This window comes from Daucus carota, chromosome 6 (genome assembly GCF_001625215.2).
Source record: "Daucus carota subsp. sativus chromosome 6, DH1 v3.0, whole genome shotgun sequence".
NCBI classification, from domain to species: domain Eukaryota; kingdom Viridiplantae; phylum Streptophyta; class Magnoliopsida; order Apiales; family Apiaceae; genus Daucus; species Daucus carota.
In genome coordinates, this window is record NC_030386.2 from 34,891,736 (window position 1) to 34,917,531 (window position 25,796).

At 33.6% G+C, this 25,796-nt stretch overlaps 3 protein-coding genes and 1 long non-coding RNA gene across 6 annotated transcripts; 1 reads left to right on the forward strand and 3 right to left on the reverse strand.

The window, feature by feature from the left end:
* Positions 1–317: 317 nt before the first annotated feature.
* Positions 318–3,674, reverse strand: LOC108227476 (DNA-directed RNA polymerase V subunit 5A). Its single transcript, XM_017402628.2, has 4 exons — positions 3,325–3,674; positions 1,712–1,888; positions 854–967; positions 318–711 (listed from the first exon to the last, which is right to left on the reverse strand). The coding sequence occupies exons 1-4, from the start codon at positions 3,580–3,582 to the stop codon at positions 586–588; spliced, it is 675 nt and encodes a 224-aa protein (XP_017258117.1). The 5' UTR covers positions 3,583–3,674; the 3' UTR covers positions 318–585.
* A 2,307-nt stretch (positions 3,675–5,981) lies between these two features.
* Positions 5,982–8,737, reverse strand: LOC108227473 (uncharacterized protein At3g28850). The gene is made up of 2 exons (XM_017402624.2): positions 7,335–8,737; positions 5,982–6,582 (listed from the first exon to the last, which is right to left on the reverse strand). The coding sequence occupies exon 1, from the start codon at positions 8,580–8,582 to the stop codon at positions 7,371–7,373; it is 1,212 nt and encodes a 403-aa protein (XP_017258113.1). The 5' UTR covers positions 8,583–8,737; the 3' UTR covers positions 5,982–6,582; positions 7,335–7,370.
* Positions 8,738–10,192: 1,455 nt separating this feature from the next.
* LOC108224288 (uncharacterized) lies at positions 10,193–18,084 on the reverse strand. The gene is made up of 2 exons (XR_010284691.1): positions 15,557–18,084; positions 10,193–10,517 (listed from the first exon to the last, which is right to left on the reverse strand). It is a non-coding gene; the product is annotated as an uncharacterized LOC108224288 (long non-coding RNA).
* Positions 18,085–19,436: 1,352 nt separating this feature from the next.
* LOC135147136 (cystathionine beta-lyase, chloroplastic-like) lies at positions 19,437–25,264 on the forward strand. Of its 3 annotated transcripts, none has more exons than XM_064079888.1 (14): positions 19,437–20,176; positions 21,400–21,586; positions 21,673–21,785; positions 22,117–22,187; positions 22,273–22,364; positions 22,597–22,681; positions 22,788–22,899; positions 23,075–23,171; positions 23,268–23,349; positions 23,573–23,690; positions 24,113–24,220; positions 24,322–24,424; positions 24,535–24,671; positions 25,065–25,264. In XM_064079888.1, exons 1-14 carry the CDS (start codon positions 20,150–20,152, stop codon positions 25,101–25,103), a joined length of 1,371 nt encoding a protein of 456 aa, XP_063935958.1. In that variant the 5' UTR covers positions 19,437–20,149; the 3' UTR covers positions 25,104–25,264. The 3 variants fall into 3 exon arrangements, with proteins under 3 accessions (XP_063935958.1, XP_063935956.1, XP_063935957.1); XM_064079886.1 differs by lacking the exon at positions 19,437–20,176 and adding an exon at positions 20,496–21,127; XM_064079887.1 differs by lacking the exon at positions 19,437–20,176 and adding an exon at positions 20,498–21,127 and having other exon boundaries at positions 24,535–25,264.
* Positions 25,265–25,796: the final 532 nt, after the last annotated feature.

Genomic DNA, 25,796 nt, shown 5'->3' on the forward strand with positions numbered 1-25,796 from the left:
ATATTTTTAACACATTTTTGATCGGTAGTAAATATTGTTAATATATTCAAATACTCATAATTATAGATAGTTATAAAAGTGAATTTGTTTCGATGATTGATAGACAAAATTGTCAATATGTTCAAATAATCATAATTAAGAAAAAATATAAAAGTATATGTCTTTGAAGCACGTATGAATCATGTGCACAATCCAAATTCAACAATTCATTGGATTTAAAATTGGTAGATGTCAAATTGAGAAACTCTATCAGCAGTTAGTTTTCTGAGCCATGAAGACCCTACTTTTGGATATGATTGGTGAAGGACTGAAGGCTATGAAATCAAAAAGATTAATGAAATTTGAAATGCCAAATTACAGAAAACCTTCAAATTTTTCAGTGCACCAACTCTACAATTACAAGTGCAACTCCACTTGCGTCTTAAACAACACAAGTATCTAGCACAGTTTAAAAACAACATTTAAAGTTCCCAAAGAAACGGCATAGAAACCAAATTACCCCCTTTGCATTCAGAACAGAAACTGACACAACTCCTAACCTTACAAAGGGATGATACCTACGACAATACATTACACACCTGGACATCACCAAACACATCGATAAGTAACATAAAACTCAGTAATCTCGCCATTGTATGTTATTTCCAACACCTGCCCCTTCTCAAGCGCATAATATCGGGCAATAGCATCTTTTACTGTTATACGAGGAAGCTGTAAAGATCAACGATTAAAACTTGATCAGATCGATTGACAACACAAAAGCTTAGGTAACAAATTCTTCATCTCAAATTTATGCAGGGAAAAAAACACAAAACTTCATCTCAGTAATTAGTTATTATGATTTAATTTTAACCTGCTTTTCGTCCACACTGTACTTCTTTAGGAGCGCCTCTTTCTCTTCATTTGTTAGCACCCGATGCTTTGGCTTTAGCTCATGCTTTGTGATATTAACAAGTAAGTCGGTAATCTGTAAATATAACAAAGCAGGATGAATTGTATTAAACTCCAAGACTGTGGTGGAAAGTAAGAAAATTACGACCACATGTACACTCTACATCAAAGTGGAGTAATAAGAAATACCCAAGAAGGTTATAAGTCGATACTATATAGAATGTTTTAAAAAAACCTTGCAAGCATTAAAAATATCAAATTTAGCTTGGTTTAAAAGACCAGAGATCTCAAGGACTGCAGGGAAAGAGAATATCAAAGAAAATGCATAACCACCTAAAGCGCAGTAAGATGAAATAGAAAGAACAGAAGTGCAGAACTCTAATAAGCTTTATGTCAGAAATCATGATATTTATAAAGAGATATGCTTTGTAGATCATTCAAATTTTAGCTAATCATATCTCTGCTTCTTCACCACAATACAAAATATATGGTATGTGCAGGGAGTTAGAATTGGAACCATTGAACATTGATGAGTTGTCTGAAGTTCACACAAATATCAGAAAAGACAACTAAATCTGGAAGTTAAATGTGCAATGTGGTCCTATATTACTACTACTATTACTTTCTTTGTCCAGTGTTGAAAGAATAAACAACGGGTGATACCATATGATATGTATTGTGTAAACTGTAAACTTTAGCAAATCAGGCCTCTTCCATTAGAGAAACACTTTAACAAAGGATTCTTTCCACCAAGAAATTAAGAATATAGCATTGGAGGAGAGCTGAGAAATGCAAATCAGAACAAGATTAGAAGACTTACTTGAAATATTTCAACTTTGAAGGAAAACAAATCCCAAGTTTTCATTGCCTGGTCTGTTATTCTATTCTGTATTACTACAATCAACCGACTCAATGACTCCTTGTTTGTTATCTGCCCTGCAATGCTACGGACTTGACTCACTTTAACGATTCCCTGGTCACAGAAAACTACTAATATCTGCAGTTGACATCACAAAAAACATTAAGACAGAGCATAGTATACCAGTACATAAGAAGCACATAAGAAGCCCAAGTCAGGCATATTATAATCAATCAAACCATCTTAAATCAGAGAGCACATCAACCATGACAACCAAAACCAAATCCAAAAAAATCCATGCATCTCACCAGGAAGCAGGATCTTGAAAGTTGTAAGGGTATGGTGTATGCATACCTTAGTCAGCATTGATGTTTTAACTTACAGAAAAAATTAAAAAACACATCAAAATGCAAAAGACACAAGGAAGAATGTGTCCAAAATAAGAATGACCGTAATCCAAATTTAAATGGCACATTAAAAACTCAAGGCACATTTATGTAATTACAAAATTTACAATATAATACATTAATACCTTTCATATGTTTCAGGCAAATATATACTGTACAAGCCTAATATAGTAATGCAGTAGCACTGAAACAGTAAACAACAAAATTATGGACACCAAAAACAGAAACACCAGTACGCTGAATTTATTCTAGAAGTTAAAATCTTAACTACAGCAAGTAGTCACAATCCAACCAAAATCTTAATAGTTTTCCCCGCCTTTAGGTACTGTTTGGGGTTGCTGTTGCAGACAGCAACAACAGCTTTTTGCTGAAAAGCAGGTGAAAAACTGTTTGATAAATCGAAAAGCAGCTTTTCCGAACAGCAGCTTTTAGCTGAAAAGCTGCGGTTAGAAAAAGCAGGTCCTCCCATGCTTTTGGAAAAAGCTGCTTTTCAGCTTTTGCAGAATGCTGTTATAGATTTCATTATAAAACCTCACCAAAAACATTATTATTTTTTATATTATAACTCAAAATAAGTAAATATCAAAAAATTACCAAACAATTATCTGATTTCTACAACAACACTTATTTTACCAGCAATTTTTAACAGCACTCCCAAACAGACCCTTAATAACCAAAAGCTCACACACAAGTAGACCAAACAGATCAAACATAGATTACAAACATAACTAGAGCAATGCAAAAAGGGGTCAGAGCAAATCCAACAAAGATTCAAACTTTACCAACGAATAACAATGCTGAGACACATATCCAATCAAGAAGGGAACAATCCCCCCCCCCCCCCCCCCCCCCTCTCTCCCCACCCCCTAAAAAAAAAATCAAAACCCTAAACCCACAAAGTACGAAAAACAGGTCAATATCAAAAATACTAAACACAATTCATTGCATGCATTAAAAGGGGTCATTACAATCCAAAAAAGATTCAGATTTACCAATAAATAACAATGAAGAGTGAAAACTAAATCAAAATGGCAACAATTACCCACAAAATAAGGAAAACGTGTCAAAATCACAATTACAAACACAAATTCATTGCATGCACAAAAGGGGTCAATCAAAATCCAAAAAAGATTCAATCTTTAACAACAAATCCCAATAAACCCGCACCTTTTTAGAAGGGTTGGTCTGATGAGTAGCGGAGATACGAAGGCGAGAAGTATCAGGGGAATCACCATAAATGCCTCGAAATTCACGAAGAGAGAGCTCAATTTCAGAATCAGGAACAGAGTATCCTCTGTCACGGAGCATCTCGAGAACTGTGCGCCTGGAAAGATAGTAACGGTGACTCTCTAAGCTTCCTTGGTCTGTGAAGCTGGTCAGACATGACTTTTGTGGTGCTTCGCCGCCGTCAATTTGCATCTCCATTTTTGTTGTGTTTATGTGTCTAAGTACTGTGTTCACTCTCCTTGTGAATGAAGAGTCTTTAAAAAGATGTGTTCAACAGGGGTGTGGGGCCGAGGTTGAGTCAATTGACTCAGCTCTGGACTCCCTTTGAGCTGGTTATTTTTGTATTTTATTTTTCATTGAAGAGGATTATTTTGTTTCTATTAAAAATCAAGTTATATGTTATTTACGATTTAAAACTTTATATTATCTGATAAATTTTAAAATATCATATAACTATGATAAAATTTCATATAAAATAATTTATGGTTATGCTAAATTTCTTATATTTAAATAATTTTTATTTATACACTACAGTTAAATTATTGTAAATAATATACATAAAACACATGAGTTACAACTCATGGAAAACTCCTTTATATACAATCTGAGTGAAAAATATTTATATATACACACAACATATATGTTAATTAGTAAATTAAAAAGGAGTTTTTTTATTAATAATCATGTTTTCAATCTTATTTCCAAAAATACTACTTTATCCAATCTTATTTTCAAAAATACTACCTTCTCTAAAATATTTTCAAAAATACTGTGGTTGCATATGGGTTGTATTCATTTGATCCTATTGTAATCTAATGGCCCCGCCAGGGGTACCCATACATCAGTTGCAACTTACAGTTTTCCGTTGCATATGAGGTTGCATATGAGGTTGCACGCAACCTCATATGCAACTAAATGCAACTGAAAACTATAAGTTCCAACTGAAGTATGGGTGCCCCTGGCGGGGCCATTAGATTGCAATGGAATCAACTGAATGCAACCTCATATGCAACTAAATGCAACCTCATATGCAACTAAATACAACTGAAAACTGTAAGTTCCAACTGAAGTATGGGTGCCCCTGGCGGGGCCATTAGATTGCAATAGAATCAACTGAATGCAACCATATGCAACTGAATACAACCATATGCAACTATATATACAACCATATATATATATGCATATATATATATATATATGTATGGATTCCAAATATGAGGTCGAAAATGACATTTGAAAACTGGAACTCGAAATCAGGAATTCAGTTGCATATATGGTTGCATATGCAACCACCATATTTTTGGAAAATATTTTCAAAAAGATAGTATTTTTGAAAATATTTTAGAGATTTGAAAATAAGATTGGATAAGGTAGTATTTTTGAAAATAAGATTGAAAAAACAATATACAAGATAATTCCCCAATTAAAAAATATCATATTTCCTCTAAAAGATTTTAAAAATAATCATAATATCTAAACTGGTTTTACAATAGAACCATTTCATTCAAAATAATAAATATTGAAAGTATAGTTGCATGTGATTGCAACGGGTTGCATACATTATATTTGCAAATATTTCAAAATTTTGATATTTTACAAAATATTTGAAAAAGATATAATATTTTTGTAAAAAATGTCTTGGACTCGAGTATTTATGAGAAAAATCTAATAAATATTGAATGTGATGTCTTAATATTGTTGTCATTGTTAAAATTACATTAACTACACATGAATATAAGTATATAACTAAGTCTTCAATTATTTCTAATAATTTCATACTTAATAGTTATTCTTAATCGGAAACTTCTTTTTATTAAATATGCTTCAATATTGTCTTTACTACTATTTAAAAATAACTGTTTTAATAAGTTTGAAACTGAAAAGATAATTGTGACTTTTTTTAATATGGTATTAACTTTTTTCCAAAAAATTTAAAATAATAAAAGACCATTTTTATATGTGATTTTAAAATTCAAATATCAAAATCTATTCTATCATTTGGAAATTTTTTTAATATTAACAACTTGAAATTTTCTTTCAATAATTTCAAAATCAAAAAAGGTAGTTCTGAAATTTTCTTCCAATATATTCGAAACTAATTGAAACTTCCTTCCAATAATCTCAAAATCAGAAAAGATAATTTTGAAATATTCTTCTAATATATCAAACTAAAAAGTAATCTTTTTTGACATTTATAATTTAGAAGTTCCTGAAAATTTGAAAAATATAGCGGAGCTGTCAGAGAGGCACACCTCAACCCCCACACTTCACCTTGATTGATGATTTATATTTTTAACAAAAATTAATTTAATTATACGACCATAACACATACTACTTGAAATTTGTCCAGAAAAGACGAACTATACTTAGGGGTCGTTTGGGCGAGCTTAAAAGAAGTGTTTCTTGCTTAAAATAAATAAGTAGAGTAGGAGTTAAAAGCAAGATAAGACTTATAAGTGATTAAAGTGTTTGGAAAATAAGTGGAAGCCCTGAAACAAAAGCTAGCATTCCTAGCTTTTTATAGGTGCTTCTTGCCTTATTACACAAACGAAACGATACGAATAAGTGCTCCTAATTTATAATCCTGAAGCTAGACTTATAAGTCCTAAACACACCCACTTGAAATATGTACATCACTCATTCATTTCCCTCTCCAAAACCCTGGTAGTAAATCAATGAAATCTATAGCAATAAAATACATAAGCTGTAATGGAAACACCGAATCTCTGACCACAGTCCCAGGCATTCCCACTACCCTCAATTAATTTGTAAACCCATACATAATGAGCACCCAAAACCAATGTACAGAGTGACCAGGTAATTATAACAGGCCTGATGTATAAAAGTGCCAGACTGAATGCTTCCCAAGATTATAAAAAAAGAAATTGCAGGCTTAAAAGAGACACATCTACATCTCCAATTAATTCCCATATGCAAGCCTCCGAGCACTGTCTTTGTTGCAGGATTAACATTTCTATCGATTCAAATTCAAATGCAAGTCTCCAAGAAACAATAGTATAATTAAAAATAAATATTTGGCATTATTAATCACAAAGGCTTAGAAACCCGCTCATACACCTATACTAAAAGAAGTATCTTTCGTCCAAAAAAAAAAAAAAAAGTATCAGTATGCTACAATGCCCCCATGCCCCCAGGATACAAAGCGATAGTAGAAACTTCTTTCTGTGGGTGGCTTTGCTGCACCAGCATGTTCACAAGTCACAACATTACACACATAATCAAAAATTGTCTGAACTGGATATCTTCGAAAGCTTCTATTATTTGAGTATAAAGGAACAGCAGCATGTTCACAAGACACAACATTACAGATATAAATAATGTTAAGTACATTATACGTGTCTTTACTGAAACACCTTGAAACTTCAGTTCAACAAGTATGTACATGCATGATCAATTTTGTGAATAACTATCTGCCTAAATGAAACGTAATCCAACAAGAAAACATTCACAATGTGATAATATTCCTAAATATAGAAGAAGTTTAAAATGATTTCATTATATTATATGTAGTAATAGATGTACCAATGAAGTATATATAGTGAAAGAGTACACCAAGATAAAAGGCATGGGCAAGCAACCAGTTGTGCCGCTAGCCGCCTATCCCTTATGGATGACAAAACCATCCTCTTGAAGACGGACATCTATTGACGTCGGAATCATAACATCACCATATACACACACACACACACACACACACACACACACACAGATAATGCAGAGCATATCCCAAAATGGTATTCCAACATTAAAAAAGGCAACAAGAGACTGCTCTTCCCGTTATTAATATAATTTGTATATAATTTTTTTAAGTTGTTCACCGGGACATAATGAACACAAACAAATACATCTAATTACTCAAACAAACCTACAACAATTAATATACAGTGCAATGCTGATATTAGATTTTTCAATTTCATGGTAACAATTACCTAAAGGTATGCATCTCACTACTTAGAAAGTAGTAGTCAAGAACAGCAACCTGGGCATCGAATCAATCCATTCTCATTGCAACCTGGGCATCTTCTCAATTCTCCGTTTTCTTCAAACACCTTTCGACTGCCATTACAATCAGGACATAATACAAACCTTGCATCCCCACAGCCATCACAAACCAACCCTGGATCCTTAACCGGAAAACCTTCCAGAAGTTTTCCCAATTCACCATCTTCATGAAGTTGCTTAATCTCCTCAGCACCACCAATGCACTTCCCCCGAATAAACACTTTAGGCAAGCCAAACCCCTTCTTGCCATCAAACAAATTTTCCAATTCCTTCTTATATTCCGAATCCATCGAAATATCCCTTTCATCTACAAATACCTTAAAGCCCTTCAAAATCATTCTTACTTGACAACAATCTTCATAAGTCTTTCTAATTCCTCTTAGACTAGTAAAATACAACACAATTTTATCTTCACAACCAGATAAATATAACAATGACTTGCTCACTACTAATCTAGCTGGTTTCACATCTACTTCTATAATTTCTTTAAAGCTTGAATTTTTAGTGAAACTCAAGTCTTTAGTAAAGCTTGAATCTTTAATAAAACTTGAGTCTTTAGTAAAGCTTGAATCTTTAGAATAACCCAATTGCCTCGAAACCAAAGCTCTTCTATAACTCGAAACCACATTCGGGTCCAATTTAGCCAACATTGATTCCTCAGACAAATGCTTCCACAATGGCTTAGAATCCTTATGCTCCACCACCTCACACGAATTCAAAAAGTCCGACCCGGCAGGAAACAAACCCATTTCACCATTCCTACCAGAATTCCCTTTTGGGTTTTGAGGCCCATCAATATCCAACTCATCTAGCCCTTCCATTAGCTCCCAAGTGTTGATAACAGAGCCCGGAGAAGAAGACGGGTCACAATCCGGGTCAGCCGGGTCGGGTACCGGGTCAGCAAGAACTAATGACCCATAAGTAGTAGAAGTGAGTGAAACCAAGTGATTTGTGTCCCCTTTTCGAAGAGGAGGGTGGTGAACCAGTGGGGTGGGCATGGAAATAGTTCTTGAAATAGGGGTCTTTTGGTAAAAAAAAGAATCAGAGTTTGAAAAAGAAGATGAGCTTGAAGAAGAAGAAGATGAAAGATTAGTGGGCTTATTTGTAGTATTATCTTGGTGGTCTGCATTGTGTGAAGTGAGAAGAGTGTTGGAACGAGATGCAGAGCAACCCATTTGTGAGTTCTGGAAAAAAATGCTCTCTACTCTTAAAGATTGGATTATTAGGAAAAATGGAAAAGCAGGGGAAGATTGAGGAATTAAATGCAGGGCATAGAGGGAGAAGCAGCTTTATGGGTTGTTGTCTGTTAGTGTGATAGTAATAAATTTTGAGAAGGTGATTGATTGTGAATTTATACGATTATTATTATAATCATTCTTATTTTGTCGAGCTTGAGTTTCAATTTAATCAGTTTTGTTCAAAATAAAGTATGTTATCTAGATGCGATTAGGATTAATTTGGGTAAAAAAAACTATAAATAGAACAAAACAGACGATGGCGAAGTCTAAGTAGATTGCAGATCTGTATAATTCCTTAAAATTTCTACTAAGCGAGTCATAACATTTGATGTTAATTTCGAGTTAGAATTATTCAATCATCATTTATGAGAGCATAGTGATATATTTAAATAAAATTTTGAGATCTTTAGTTATCAAAATTTATTCCACACTTAAAAAGTCTCAATATATTTAAATAAATATAATTATAAATTAAATATATTATAAATAATTATGAGCCATGTTTTATAAATGTCAAACATCTCAAAATTGGGTTACCTTCTAGCGATTGATAATCCAAAATTAATCGAAAGGATTGATAGTACTATTAAACTTTAAATTATTATACTTATACATAATATAATAATCATTTTTATTTTCATTACTATTAGAGTATTTGACTAATAAAAGATATAATATCATATTATCAAAATAATATTTGATAAATACAATAGAAGATTAGCAAAGAAAGATACCTATACATCTTATCCACATAATGTAAAGAATAAAAGAAATAAATATTATTTATCTAACTTTTTTAATAGAGTATTAAGTTAATATAATTAACTATTCTAATCATTAGTATTATTATTGTTTTATTAAATTTATGTATATCTTCTGTTATTGATTCCTATATTACCAGGATGTTAATCGTCTAATACCGATTATCATAAAAATATATAATTCACTGTCATATGGGGACATTTTATTGTGGTGTAGCAAACCTGTTTTGAAACAGACATTATGTAATATGTATTTTTTTCTTCTGCTTCCCCCTAAACAAGACCAATGTCAAATATCAATTTATGAATGAAAATAATAAATTCCATACAAGACATACGCTGAGAATACCTCCAGCATCTGTACTTGATAATTTATAAATGTGTTGTTCAAAGGTGTATGATACTGTAATGAAAAAATTAATCTTATTCAAGTAAGCCTTGTGAAGTTGTGACCCAAACAACAAAGTACTTGCTTAGGAAAAGGTCCAAGGTCCAAGCATAAACAGTTGCTTACAAAAAAAAGTCTAAGATCCAGGTAATACAAATATGAACCCAGCTAAGTTTTGAAGGAAGTGATGAGATATTGATATGGATATGTACCCCAACAAACAGATTAAAATTGACGTATATTGAATTTGATGGTCCACTATTCTTTCATTTTTTCCTAGCCCAGATCCCGGTCTCTCTGATTACGCTATTACAAGGTCACTTGTGCAAACATTATTGATGTATAAGGTGTACATATATTACATTAATAATGCAAAGGAATAGAATATCAAACAAGTATACACAAAAGAATTTAAAATACTGCTCAAGACATAATACTCTGTTGTATTATCATCTTACTATTCACTGATTCTGTGTTACAACTAATCCATGATGTGCAGTCACACTTTTTGGATGCACTGCAACTCCAAGCCTATATACAGAATGTACATCACACAGTAATAGTATATATGTATCTTTCTAGCTAATATACTTCAAGCTCAATTCCATACAACTTGCTTATGTGCTAGTTCCAGGACAGACGAGGCCCATCTCCGGAGGTTCCTATACATTCTCCTGCCATGCATCCATAGAAGGCTCGGAATCCATTATCTACTGAACTTAACTAGAGTAGGATACAGAAAACAAACATTATCTCCTCAGTTAATCACTTTGCAAAGATATGATGCAACACAAACCCGTAAAGCTAAATATTCATAATATACAAAACCAGTGACTGCAGAAGTGTAAAGTTTAATCATGTAATACCTATCGTGCATTATTATAATGTGAAGCCTGTAACACTATCTAGAAAAATTTGCAATTAAGAAAAAAATTGTAGTTTACACATGTACTATCACATAACCAAGTTGGTTAGCATAAAAGTACAAGATTACATAACCAAGTTGGTAAAACCAACCCTGGGGATAAATAACAAAGCTCATACCGCCAAAATTGCTGGAAACAAAAAATGGACAGATGTTGAAGTAAGAAGGAAACTTGCATCCCCTTCCTTCAGTTGTGGAGCCAGAAAAAGAAGGTCCACAGGGACTGGGGTACACTGCTTGAAAATCTATATGCATTTTAGTAAGAATGTAGAACTCGTGACAAACTTTGATACATTTTTATTGTAACATTGGAAAAAGGAAAACACAGAGTGAGGGCAATTAGTTCTCTGCAGTTGCAGCTCCCTGCTTCGACTCCCCCAGAAGCCAAGACAGGGTTTATGCAAACGAAAGTGAGACAAGAGGCTGAAAATAATAGAAGCAGAACAGAACATAGAAATGCTAGCTTAAACCCCCAAAAAACAGCTCTACAGAATAGTATCATAAGTTGTCACAATCCTACTAACCAAAAAAGGACATATTTCATAACCTACAGTAGCGGACCTGGGATGATTTAGGAAGTTTTGTGAGAGAGGGCCAAAATACACTATTTTTTTTCCAACTAATATATAATTATAGAAGATATAAATATTATATCAAAAGCAAGTTTGTTTAATCAATTGCAACTTACAACGCTATTCTACAAGGTTTCATATTCTGAAACCTTTAAATTATATCTTATGACTTGATGGTTCAAAAAATGACTCAGCTCCACATATGTCACTGATATATCATTTAACCATTCATCTACAATTCTAATGCGAAGCATAGATAAATTTATGAACAATTCAGTGGATGAATTAAATGCTTTCTGGTTTCAACCGTATTTCGACGAAGTTCCAGATCCATTTAGTTTTGCAGGAACCAATCATCATGCTTTGTATCTCCATAGAAAATTCGGGTGGTTGTTGAACCCAGTGGAGATAAATCTACATTTTATATCCCCAAACTGTTTCCATGGAATACTCATCTCCGGTTAAACGGTCCATTTTGCAAGTAATAACTTTTTGTCATTTCTCGATCATAGCATCAAATCATAAATATTCTTTTGTTTGGCCGGATTTATTAGTAATTCATTATCTTAACACGTGGACAAACACTTGGACTGCTTGACTCTTTTATTGGGGTTCTTGAATAACTATATCATCCATCTTTCTTTACAAAAATATCTCTGCATAACTATGAAATAATTAACATTAATTAAAAAATAATAAATACAAACATATAGCATATGAAAATCCCCAACATATAACATATGAAGAGTAGAAGACAGACTTGTTTTTGTTTCACGTTTTACTATTTGTTCTTGTTATTGTCAGTGAGCTAGTTCTTGTTAGTGCTCTAGCTCTATTCATGCTTCACACTCTTTCCACTCCCCACTCCCACTGAGATTATCTTTTTATCACGGGAAATTCTCTTTAGTACTACCATGGAAATGGCTTTTCTCTCTAGTGCCCTTACATTATTCGTTTCTCTCGGTATCAATGTGGTTTTGTTATCCAAACAATAATACCCTTTTGTTCATCCAAACGTTACAATCAGATCCAAACCTTATTTTGGCGCCAATTTTAACAAATTACAGTAAAAAAACAAAAAAAAAACATTTACTTGATATTATTGCATATATACACTTGTTTAGCATCAAACAAGTATTAACATTTAAATAACGGTATTAGAGGATTGGTTCAAAAGCTTTTAAAGTATCACCAAAAGGAAAAATTCATATCTATTGCGATCACACACAGCAACCCACACATTTTGACAACATCGCTAAGGTTTTTAAATAGGATTTACTACTGGCAGGTGTCTTTTTATAACCGTCTTTAATTTGTTAGTTCAAATTGTAGTTAGATTTTAAAAAAATATAGTCTAGCAATAACATCATAACAGTTTGTACTTAATTATGTCCCTGTCTTTTTTTTTGTTTTGTTTTTTTTTAAAAATTTCGTCTATTTCTTTTCATTCTTTTATACTATCATTTGTCAGAATTGGCGCTAGAATAGGGTTTGAATCTGATTTTAATGTTTCTTTAATGTTAGGATGGACGGAGGGATACTATTGCTTGAAAAACAAAACCGCATGGGTATAGGGTTAAAAATGGGGCGGGTTCGGGGCGGGGACTTCATTTCCCAGCCCCGCCCCATATATATTTTTCCTACCCCGTCCCCGCCCCATTCCCCGCGGGGATTTATTTTTAATCCCCATCCCCGCCCCATCGGGGATTTAATATAATATCGCCCCGCCTCGCCCCGCTGCTATAATATTACACTTTATATAATTACTTTAATATTTAGTAATTTTTTTTTCAGAATTTAATAAAAAAATACCAGACATGAATATTAAAAGCAAAAAATTAAATATAATAGAAATCAAAGAGACATGTTATACATTGTATATTATACTTTTGTGTATTATAAAATAATAATATTAAATATAATGAATATATCATATTAAATATAATTATTTATTTATATTAAATATATGCGGGGCGGGGAATCCCCGCGGGGATTCAACAAATACCATACTTGCCCCATATTTTGGCGGGGCAAAAAATCATTCCCCGTCGCTACCCCATTCCCCATATTAGCGGGGCGGATCTGCCCCATTCGGGACAGGTCGGGGCGGGTTCCCCATTTTCTCCACCCCATTTTTAACCCTACATGGGTATTATTTTTTGGAAAACAATGCCACATAGGCACTGCTGAGAGAAAAGCATATATCTAATGGCCCGAGAGAGAAAAGCCAATTCTACGGTGGTACTAAAAAGAATTTCCCTTTTATTATCAAGTTTGTATTGCTTCCCCTTGCGTGTCTGACTGTTTGTATATGTATTTATATGGCGCTTAATTCTTTTGCTTATTATTATAATTACATGGGTCGGGGCAAATTACAGCATGGGCCATATATAAGTTTGTATAATTTGGACACAGCTTATAAGAAAATAGAGAAGGCCCAAAAAATTTCATCATAGGCGAAAGCATAGCTCAACTATCTAGTCTGTTTGAGGACATGGCATCACATGGTAACTATGTTCTGTGACTCTCGGTATTTTTGTAAGACATGAGTGCGGATCTAATTCTTGGTTAAAAAAAGGAGTCTTTGATATTTTATCTGAGAATGACAAGGGGTTATGAGACTTGGGATGCAGGTTCAAAGAGTTTTGTGTGTTCTTCAATGTTTGCATCTTCGAAAAGATATTGTTTACTACAGAGAAAGTATAATTACTTATGTTATAATTTATACCAATAAATAAGAAATGAAATTAATAAAGATAATTTATTGAAGGAAGGAAGATGAATAGAATATACGAACTTTGACTTTAGAGTTGTGACTTTATGAGCAATTTTAATAGTAATATGCATATATATAAATAATATAACATGTGGTAAAGGCTGGTCCAGGGTCGATCAGGTGCCATAAACTTATTGATGGAAACCGGGAACTGAATGGTTCTGTATTTTCCTAAACTAGACAGAATGATTTCTGTATTTTCCTAAACTTGAACTTATATAACATGAGAATACCGATCCCGAGATAAACCTCCTCAAGAGTACAATGAGAACACTGTCATTCTAAAACTTAACTATCTATGGTCTACCAAATCGCCTTTTCGTATAGAAATAAAACAAACTAACATTCCGTAGGGTCTATATTGTATTTCAAAGTAATTATATATATTACAGTGCCTATAGTACTGAACAAAAGTAATATTTCATAGCACATATCACTATAGGCACCTTGATTATACTAAATGTGAATATAATTTTTTTAAATTAAAATGTTAAAAACACAAAAGTAATCATTTTAAATTATGTCAAAATGTCAAACCACCCATCGGTTCAATATATATTTTCATTCACCTTGTTTTTTAATTAGGAACGTTGGAAGTTAGATAATTGATGTAATATATGCTAAAACAAAGCAGTTTAAATTATTGCCTGAAAAAGTTTCCTGAGGTATAACTCAGGATCCTTATTCTAATAGAAAATGAACCTGGTATTTGGGCAAGTATTGGTTTGGACTTCTTGTCCAGATTGGCTGTCTTGTTTGGATCTCTTGCAGCATTACATAAATCATAGGCCTTCACCTAATGTACATAATAGAGTCTTTGTGTGCACGGAAAAATTTAAAAGAAAGAAGATTAGGACCAAAATCAATTGTTCTTACTAAGTTCTTGTTCTTTAATAGCTAATGTAATGGACTTGACCTACAATGTTTAGTAAAAAGTCATGCTTGAATCAGAACTTCATTAGCTCTATGTTACAATTCCAATTGATAGCTAGTTATTGGATATTAAAATAGCTGACTTTATAATTCTGTACAGGGAATAACAAAAAAACAATTTTTTTTTTTTGAAACCAACAAAAAAACAATTTTTAATTAAAATTATCATAACCACAATCGCACAAACAATATAATAATATGATTCAAAGTTCCTTCCTACTCTTATTCCAGACAAGTAGGGTGCTGAGTAGACTGATTGGGGTACACGAATCATCTTGAAAAATAAACGATTTAAGCGAAATGATAACTAGCAAGCCATCTTAAGTTGAGTAATCTATGGGGAGATATTAATTAGGTACACGAATAATTGTAATTTTGAGTTACTATAATGACAAAATGCCCAAAATTCATGTTTGGATTACTAACACAAAACAACGCATCAAAGAACTACTACATCAACAAGCCCAGAATCGAAACAGATTAAATATGGAACCAAATAATTTATAATATTCAAGAAAGTAAAAAAGAAAGAAGTGAGAGGAGAGCAGTAACCAACCAGAATTAGCCGATATTGAAAGGACCAATCTCGCCAGAGCGGATAGAGATAGCAATCTGATTAGCAACAGTCAAGCAAGATATAATCCAAGTACTCAAACTCACCCACGTCATCTTACCCAGCCACAACGTCAGACTCCAACGCACTGCCATCATTCAGAACACAAAACTATGAATATGAATTAGGAATATGCTCTGTAGGCCTGTAGCTTGTTGGGAATGAAATTAGAGTGATCGAGGATTATGGGTGGATTATTTGTTGGCGGATGTTTGAGCTCAATTTTACTCCTACCTGGGAATAACAGCTATCTTGTGTGTGCGTGAATGTGTCGACGAATAAATCACGTTATTTCGGTAATGTTTGATATGAAATAATTGCGTGACTGAGATGAATATAAGTTGAAATATATCGTAAATATTTAATCAAAAACAAATATCTAGTATGTATTTATTAAAAATTAATTATAAAAAAAATACAAACATCAGATAATATTTGATATATGCTGTTAGAGTGAGCTAAATATTAATATTGTTTATCCTCAAAGGATAGTATTATTTTAAACTTTAAATTAATTAGAAAATTGGACCCTTCAAAAATTGATAAATTTGGGACTAAGAGCAGGCTGCTTCTTGAATAATTATAAATAGTTCAGGTAATCGCTACTTCGCTAGATAATCGGTTATGTTCCGATTTTTTTTAATAACATGATATATAAATAATTGATTTTAATTTGTTGATTTATGTCGAGTTTCAACATTACTAGTTACCTGAAATACTAAAGTGGAACTTAACAATCAATATTTCATTAAAAAAAATTGAGAATAATTTTTAGGCAAGTAACATTTTTTTACTATTTTTTTTTGACTGAATATTTTTTTACTATTAATAATTTACATGAAAACAACAAATAAATATAATCATGATCGGCATAAGTTCGTTAATTTAAGCCTTTATTAATTAATGAATGAACAAGTGTTAGTTTAGTACTCCGTGACCACCTTTGTTTCAACCACGACATTGCGGGAAGGCGAAGAAATTTTGTTACCATAAATGTCCATCAGAGATATGACCATTATACAAAAGAACATGATCATCCAGTACGTAGTTGTGAAGCCATACAAATCCACAGCTCGACCTGTAATGACCATCAATATAAAATTTGGCAAATGCTTCACTAGTTTGACAGGCCTCGTAATTTGAATCAGAGCATTCACATCAATCCAAATGCAGATCACAAGCCACAGACCGTTGACTGTTTTCTCAGGCACGAAGTAAAGATCAAAAGCAACAAAATATGCTGCCGGTGTTGCAATGTGCTTGATCAATCCACTTTGTAGTACCTTCACATTCCGCGAGCTCTGGTGGAAGGGAAAGAGGATGAGGTGAATTGCAATGAATGCGGTGGAGATAATGTAGGTGTATGAAGTGAGATAGGTGTTGTGAAATGTGGTAGCGGAGAGGAAAGATAGTGCAGAAAGCGCGGAAAAGATGGAAATGGAGGAGAAGATTTTGAAAGGTAAGGATGAAGATGAGGTTGTTGATTGAGCATTTAGCAATGTTGTTGTTGCCATTGATTTGAGGATTGAAAAAGATGGATAAGAATTATAGCTAGTCAGAGTGCTCCTGATCAAATGTCTCAATGTGTAATTATAGAAACGGTATGGTTGACTATGAATTTAGTTTAGTTGACTTTAAGAATTCTTGCCATAGTGTGTAAGTTGCAACTTGCAAGGCAGCAACCATGAAGTTTCATTTCTTGTTGAAAACTGTACCCATTGCAGTAGTACATCATTGATGGATGAGGCGGGGGTTTGTGGGGGAGGGAGATTTGCAGAGAAGAAATATGAAATTTAAAGACTTTTATAAGAGTAATTAGTCCCTGCATTCTAAAAATATAGATCGCTTGATTTTTTGGCTCATATTTTTCTAAGTCTTTTGACGCGTTGAAAGGCAATCGGTGTTCTGACATCTGATAGAAGTTGTTCTATGTGTAGTCGAGTCAAATGATATAAGGACTCAATCATACGATTCCAGTGATGTTATTATCAGTAACCCTATTCCAACATATCAAGGGCTTTGATGAGACGAGCATAATCATTTATCGTTTCACTGGTACAGGAAATGAGGAAAAGCTATTAAAAAGACATTTCTTTCTTTCCGAGACATTGCCTGTCTATGATTTTTCCATTGATGGGCATGGAATTAGGCTACTTGCCCGGAAGATGTCATAGCTTCTGATTCTTCATAATACTGCATTCTGTTTTTCTGAGTGCCCTGCTCTCTTATCAATTGTGGTAAAGCCACCAACTTGATTCTTATAACTGAACCCGTAAACAATCACAGACAATGTGGAGACTCGGACAATGAGCAATAGATAGCAGAGTACACAGATGCCAAACTTCTCTGTCAAGCTTCACGAATAGATGCTCAGATAGTCAATTTTCTGCTACATATTTTCGACATTACAGCATTTCTTCGAGCCTCAGCAATTGAAGTCGAGTTTTAAAACATACATAAACAAAAGAATTACTACAATTAAATTGGAGTAGAAGACAAATTACGTTATGTACCAATGATAATAAATAATGTTTGCATCTGATGCAGTCATGTACGTAAACTGGTAATCTCTATCTCTTCTTGCTGTTTGCAACTCATCATCATGTGTAGCTATAATCTCTATCCACCCTATCATATCGCTATTTTTCGCAAAATTGTGATGCCCATCTCGCACAATATTATATGCCACATCCTATATACTACTCATTAGTTATAAAACCTAGAGGGAAATAAATAAAAGAAATAATTTGCATTAGTTATTTTAATAAGAGCAGCCATCATTCTTTTTTTTTTTTTTTACGGAAAGACCAGCCATCATTCAGAACTCAAAACTATGTGTTACTTCTCCGTGACTCCGTCCCCTTTTACATGTCCCTATTTGACTTTTGACTAGTTGAATTGACCAAATTTTGACTAAATATTACAAATTATCTCTTCATTATTTTCAAAATCTAAAAGTTGCATATTAAAATACACTAAATATACTTTCTAATGATATCATTTTTATTATTTTTTGAATTATATGATATATGTAAAATTTCAGTCAAAATATAATCAATTTGACTGGTCAAAAATCAAACGGAGACATGTAAAAGGGGACGGAGGGAGTATATGAATATGCTCTGTAGGCTGTAGCTTCTTAGGAATGAAATTAGAGTGATCGCGACTTACTGTATGGGTGGATTATTTGTTGGCGGATGTTTGAGCTAAATTTTACTCCTACCTGGGAATACAGTAACATGAATAGCTGTTGTGTGTGAATGTGTCGGTAAGTTAGTCAGTCACGTTGTTTCTGTTAGGTTTGATATGAAATAATTTTGTGACTGAGATCAATATAGGTTAAAGTATCTCGTAAATATTTAATCAAAAATAGATATCTCGTTCATATTTAACTAAAAAAAAGTAGGGAAAAATTTAGAGAAGTCAATAATTTTTAGCATATTAATACAAACGCAAGCTATAAGAGTAAACTAAATATTAAATTTGTCCCGGAGCATTAACATTATTTTAAATTAAATAGAAGATCAAATCTCTTCAAAATTTAAAAATTTGGGACCGGCTTTTTCAAATAATTATAAATAAATTTATATTTATTGTTTGAGATTAGATATCGGAATTTGTTCCAATTTTTCGAACAAGTGACATGAGATATAAATGACTGATTTTAATTCATTGTTTTATGTGCAACATGAATCTCATTATTATTGAAGAGAGAAATTAACATTTAATAAAAAAATTGAGAATAATATTTAAATAAATAACTTTTTTACTTTATTGTTTTTTTTTGAAACAACTTTTTTACTTTATTGTTAATAATTTACATAAAACAAGAAATAAATATATAATGATCGATGTGCACAAGTTCATTACTTTAAGCCTTTTTGAACATATAACAAGTGATGCTTTAATAATCCGTGACCTCCCTCGTTTCAACCGCCACACTGCGGGAAGATGAAGAAATTTTGTTACCATAAATTTCCATCAGATATCTGAGCATAAAACAAAAGAACATGATCATCCAGTATGTACTTGTGAAGCCGTACAAATCCATAGCTCGACCTGTAATTGCCATCAATATAAAATTGGCAAATGCTTCACTGTAGTAACAGGCCTCGTAATTTGAATCAGAGCATGCACATCAATCCAAAGGCAGATCACAAGCCACAGACCGTTGACCGTTTTCTCAGGCACGAAGTGAAGATCAAAAGCAGCAAAATACGCTACCGGTGTTGCAATGTGCCTGATCAATCCACTCTGCAATCTTCACATTCCGCAAGTTGTGGTGGAAGAACAAGAGGATGAGGTGAATGGCAATGAATGCGGCGGAGATAACATAGGTGTATGAAATGAGATAGGTGTTGTGAAATGTGGTAGCGAAAAGGAAATACAGTGCAGAAAGCGCGGAAAAGATGGAAATGGAGGAGAAGATTGAGAAATGTAAGGATGAAGTTGAGGTTGTTGATTGTGAATTTAGCAATGTTGTTGTTGCCATTAATTTGAGGATGGCTGCCTAGTGATCAGAGTGTTCTTGATCAAATGTCTCAATGGGTAATTATAGAAACGGTATGGTTGACTATGAATTTAGTTTAGTTGACTTTACAATCCTTGCCAAAGTTTATAGTTGCAACTTGCAAGGCAGCTACCATGAAGTTTCATTTGTTATTGAAAACTTTAGCCACTGCAGTATACTTTTCTTTCTGCCACATATTTTCGACACACTTTTGTTCCCTAATATATTACTACATTTCTTGTTGCCTCATAGTAATTGAAGGTTAGTGTTAGAATATACATAAACGAAAGGATAACAATAATATGGAGTAGAAGATGAATTACGTTATGTAACAGTGATGATAAACAGGTGATCTCTATCTCTTCTACCTGTTTGCAACTCATCATCATGTGTAGCTGTAATCTCTATCCACCCTATCATATCGCTATTTTTCGCAAACTTGTGATGGCCATCTCATACAATATTATATGCCATAGGATTCACATTCATAATAACTACTACTACTTAATGCATTATATTATAGTAATAGTTTGCGTTGACAAGTGACGAGAATGTTTTTGTTGTTTTTTCCTGATAGCTTCGTTGAGTTCTTGACAGGATGGGGCTGATGTGTCAACAACCCAACCCAGATAAATTGACATCCTATATACTCATTGAAATTATTATATAAAGACTAAAGACATATAAAATCCCCAACTACAAAAAAAGAGAGGAAAGAATCAAAATTTTCCTTTTTGTATAAATCAAAAATTGAATTTGAATAAATCTTGAGTTTATGTGAGATTGGTGGCCTTATTTGTAGTGATCTCAGCAGCCTACCTATATAATGGGATCAGACCAAGGAGTATGCAGACATACAATATTCATCACCTTCTTCAGATATTCATCGTATAAATCCTATAATTCCTACTATATAAAAGTTTATGACAATGTCTTTGGCTATTTCCTTCTCTTCTTGTTTACCTATCAAATCCCCCCTCTCAACTTGTGCTCCAAATGAGGATGTAAGACCATTTCTCATATGTTTGAATATTTTTTTTTTAATTTTATTTTTTTTGTTTGTGTGCATTACATGATTCGAATTTTGTGTTTTTGTTTGCTGTTGATCTTTCTTGATCAGTGTTTATTCTGATTTATATGTTTTTGTTTACATTTGAAGACAATCTGATAAAGTCATAAAACTATATCATGGGATGTCGATCAACCAGGAAAGTTTCTCGACGATCGGTCTTTTAATGTTTTAATCTTTTTCGTATGAACTGTGTTGAATCCACAGGGGTGTATGAGTGGGATATCACAAGGTAGTTTTGGATGCAGAAGGGTTGTCAATGGTAATGGGAAAGTCTTGCTGTCTGGTAAGAAATTTGAACTGAATTGCCTCAGAGACAAAGAATTGGATGTGAAAGCATCAGCGTTAGCTGATAGTGTTGCAGAACTCGAGGAAGAGTTATGCTGTGAAAGTGGTAACCGTTACTAATATCAATTACCAAAACAGACACACTTGTATACATTTTTTATGCAAGTCATACGTAATTTTCTCTTGTTGCAGGTTTGAAGATTAAAGAGCCAAGTGTATCAACATTGTTGATGAATTTTGAAGCAAAGTGTGATCCTTTTCATTCAACGAGTATACCTCTATACCAAACTGCCACTTACAAGCAGGTATGTTGAGTTCTTAGAGCATGCCCAGTCTTTGTCTATGAATCCATCTAGCCCTTTTCTGTCAAAATATTAAGCCAGAGCTTGTGATTAGGAATGTGCACACTTGATTGTATATACAAACACATAAGTTCTCATGTTTCGAGTCATTTGCATATGTTTAAATCTATTAACTGTTTGCAGCAAATGTTCATTTTACTGCAGGGATATGTCTTCAGTCTGCTACATGATATTTTATACAACTAGCGTCTCGGAAGGATCTTTCCTGCTAGTTGTATTGCATAATTTTACTTTAGCACAGGCACTGACCTTGGTTTTTGCATTCTGTTTGCAGCCTAATGCTATAGAATATGGTCCCTATGACTACACCAGAGGTGGAAATCCAACAAGGGATGCATTAGAAAGGTCTGAACATGTGTTCTCCATTTAACATCTACTATCGTTGCCATATACTCCATCTGTTAAGCTTGAATCTCTTTCTTATTTTCAGTATCCTGGCAAAGCTTGACAAGGCAGAAAGAGCACTTTGCTTCAGCAGTGGAATGGCTGCTTTGGCTACTGCGACTCATCTTGTTGGAACTGGTGCTTTTAACTCTCTTTGCCTCTATTATCAAAGTTGTGCATATCCAATAGTAGTACTTCTTAAAACCTGTGGCTGAAATTCTGAATATAACATTGTGATGTAGCTATTACCTTATGTCTATTGTAGCATACCTTGTGAACGGTTTATTTATGAGCTAGACAGTTGTGCAGCAACAAGCTTTAATTTTAAACACTTTTGTGACTGATATGATTAACAAAATTGTCATAATAGGTGAAATTGTTGCTGGAAATGATATGTACGGGGGTTCTGATAGATTGTTGTCAGAAGTCATACCAAAAACTGGAGCCTCGGTGAAGTAAATAATTTTTTTATTTTTTTTAGTGGAACAGAGTTAATTCGATCTGTGTTTTGATACAGCTCTAAGCTTGAAAGGCTTAAATAAGTGTGGTTGCAATGTGCAGAAGAGTTGACACCACTGATCTAGATGAGGTTGCATCTGCAGTCGGACCCAATACTAAACTCGTGTGGATTGAGAGTCCAACAAATCCCAGACAACAAATATCTGATATCCGTGTAAGTACTACTAGTTTTACATGTTAAACCTTGGAGTTGTTAATACATTCATAAATATTGCATTTGGAAATTCAAAGGTGCTCGAATGCATGCACGGTGATGGTTTTGAGAAATATATGTACTGAATAGAACTCTGGCACTCTAATAAATTTCAGACTATTGTTACCATTTTCAGAAAATTGCAGAGATAGCTCATTCTCATGGTGCCCTCCTGATGGTGGACAACAGCATGATGTCTCCTGTACTGGCACAACCCTTGGAACTGGGAGCAGGTTTTAAAAAATTTCTATGTTCTAAATGCATTATTCTGTTTAAATCACCTTACATGATTTTTTGCTAACTTGTTGTGGAACGTCCGCTGTTTGCAGACATTGTAATGCACTCAGCAACTAAGTTTGTTTCTGGGCACAGTGATGTCATGGCGGGTGTGCTAGCAGTCAAAGATGAAAGGTTTTCCATAATATGTAAACTTGATCGTGACAGTTACTGTTTAAATCAATCATTGCAATCAACATTACTGCCAAATAAATAAATCTAAATATGAAGATCTGATATACAATAGTTTTGCAACAGACATGGGTTCAGGCTAAAAATAAAGGTTTTCGTGTTACTGGAAGATTGTTATCAGTATCTGCACTAGTATGTATTTATAATTGTGAGATCACATCTGTAGGTTGGGCAAGAAACTGTATTTTCTGCAAAATGCAGAAGGTGCTGGTTTAGCGCCGTTTGACTGTTGGATATGCTTACGAGCCATTAAGACAATGGCACTGCGCGTTGAAAAACAACAGGTACATTAAATTATGAAATATGTTACTTGAACTCAGGTAAGGAGTAGCGAATATGGCGTGTAGAGGGGTCAGATCATTGGAGACACTAAACCCCTTCCTATTTTGGACACAACACCCTATCCTAATTTTTTGACAAGGGTACAACCATATAACTTTGTTAAAGACATGGCAAGTTGGGCGTTTTCTTTTCTTCTTCTCTTCTTTTGTCTCATTTCTCCTTTGCTTCTTGCATTCTTTGTTCGTCTCATATGTGATCATTTTGTTGGTCAAAGCGTCCACATTCTTTTAAAGAATCCGAAAACAAATAAGTGTCGTGTCTGAGTGAATATAGTACATGATTAAAAGCAAAGAGCCCGAGAGCCTACCATCACCATCTCGCTTGACAATTTCTCAATTACTTACATGAGTCACATGTTTGGCAGGAGAATGCTCAAATAATTGCAGAATTTCTCTCCTCCCATCCCCGCGTTAAGAAGGTTCACTATGCTGGTCTTCCTAGCCATCCCGGATACTCATTACACCATTCACAGGTATCAAGAGCTTTCAAAACACCATGTAATAGTTATGTGAATAGTTTACCCCTTCATTTTCCTCTATAACATAGAACCCTGTGATGAAATACTTCCTGCAGGCCCAGGGGGCGGGATCTGTGCTCAGCTTCGAGACTGGATCGGTTGCACTCTCCAGACACGTAACTGAAAATACAAAGTATTTCAGCATTACTGTCAGTTTTGGTAATTATGTTTTTTGTCGGAGATCCCTATATAATATAACTAGCCTATCAGGATCGTATTATATTCTAACCGGCGGATGTTTGTTTAACATGAATATTTCCTACTTGCAGGAAGTGTCAAGTCCCTGATAAGCATGCCGTGCTATATGTCACACTCAATTATACCCGCTGCAGTACGAGAAGCTAGAGGTCTAACCCAGGATCTGGTCCGTATATCTGCAGGAATTGAGGATGTAAACGATTTGATCGCGGATCTCAGTGGCGGACCCAGTAATTTTTCTTAGTGGGTTCCTGGTTTTACCTTATTAATATAAATAATAAATATTTATTTAAATATTAATATTTAAATTTTTGATATTAATATTAAATGTTAATTTAAAAAACACCGGAAACTAAAAAGTATATATTTAGACAAATATCTTAATAAATACAAGATTTTAAATTATTTCGAATACCAATCGCCCAATAGTTAATAAGAAATCTGAATTATTGAGGTAAATTATGAGTTTGATAAATATTTTAGTGGGTTCCTGCTAAATTTTAAATTAATTTTTAACCGAAATTTACTTTATAATTACACTTTGGCGGGAAGTTGAGTGGGTGCCCGGGAACCCATAGCCAAGGCTATGGGTCCGCCCCTGGCGGATCTTGATCATGCACTTAGCACCGGACCTGTGTAGCTTTCAGGAATTGGACTTCTTGTGGTTTACTTTGAAATTTGAATGGAATCGTGTGGCTGTTTAATAGCGGGTATAGTGTTATTTGTATATGTGAAAATATATCATATTTCAAATTTAAAATTTTCAATAATATAATTTGATGTGTCATTCTATATTTTCAATTTTATGTTAGTTTTTGTATATTATGAATTTCAAATAAAATCTAAGTTCAATTTTTTTATTTATTCAAATTTAGGATTTTAAATGAAATTTAAATTCTCTTCCACTCGTAATGGATTTCAGGAGCAAGGATATTAGGATATACTGCACTATGCCCTCAATCTTTCGGTCATTTGTCACTTATTACACGTAGTTTAGTTCATGACAATAATGAAAAGTTTTCAATTTTCTGTTGCGATATTTTTCACAACCCCATCCACTTCTTGTCAGTAAAGATGAAAAAGCTAACTTCAGAGAGATAATTTTTCTGATTAACGCCTTCTCTAAAAGTAGCATCTCAACAACTACTAAACATAAATCGGCACAACAGTTCGATTCTCTATGAATGTAGCTAAAATCCATATAGTCATGTGGAGCACTTCGACGGAAGTAAATTTGATTGATGAAGCTCAAATATCGACAGATAACTTCCCCCGATCTCAGAAGTTTAATAGACTGTTAAAAAGCTAATTATAGTTTATACAAAACCTTAAA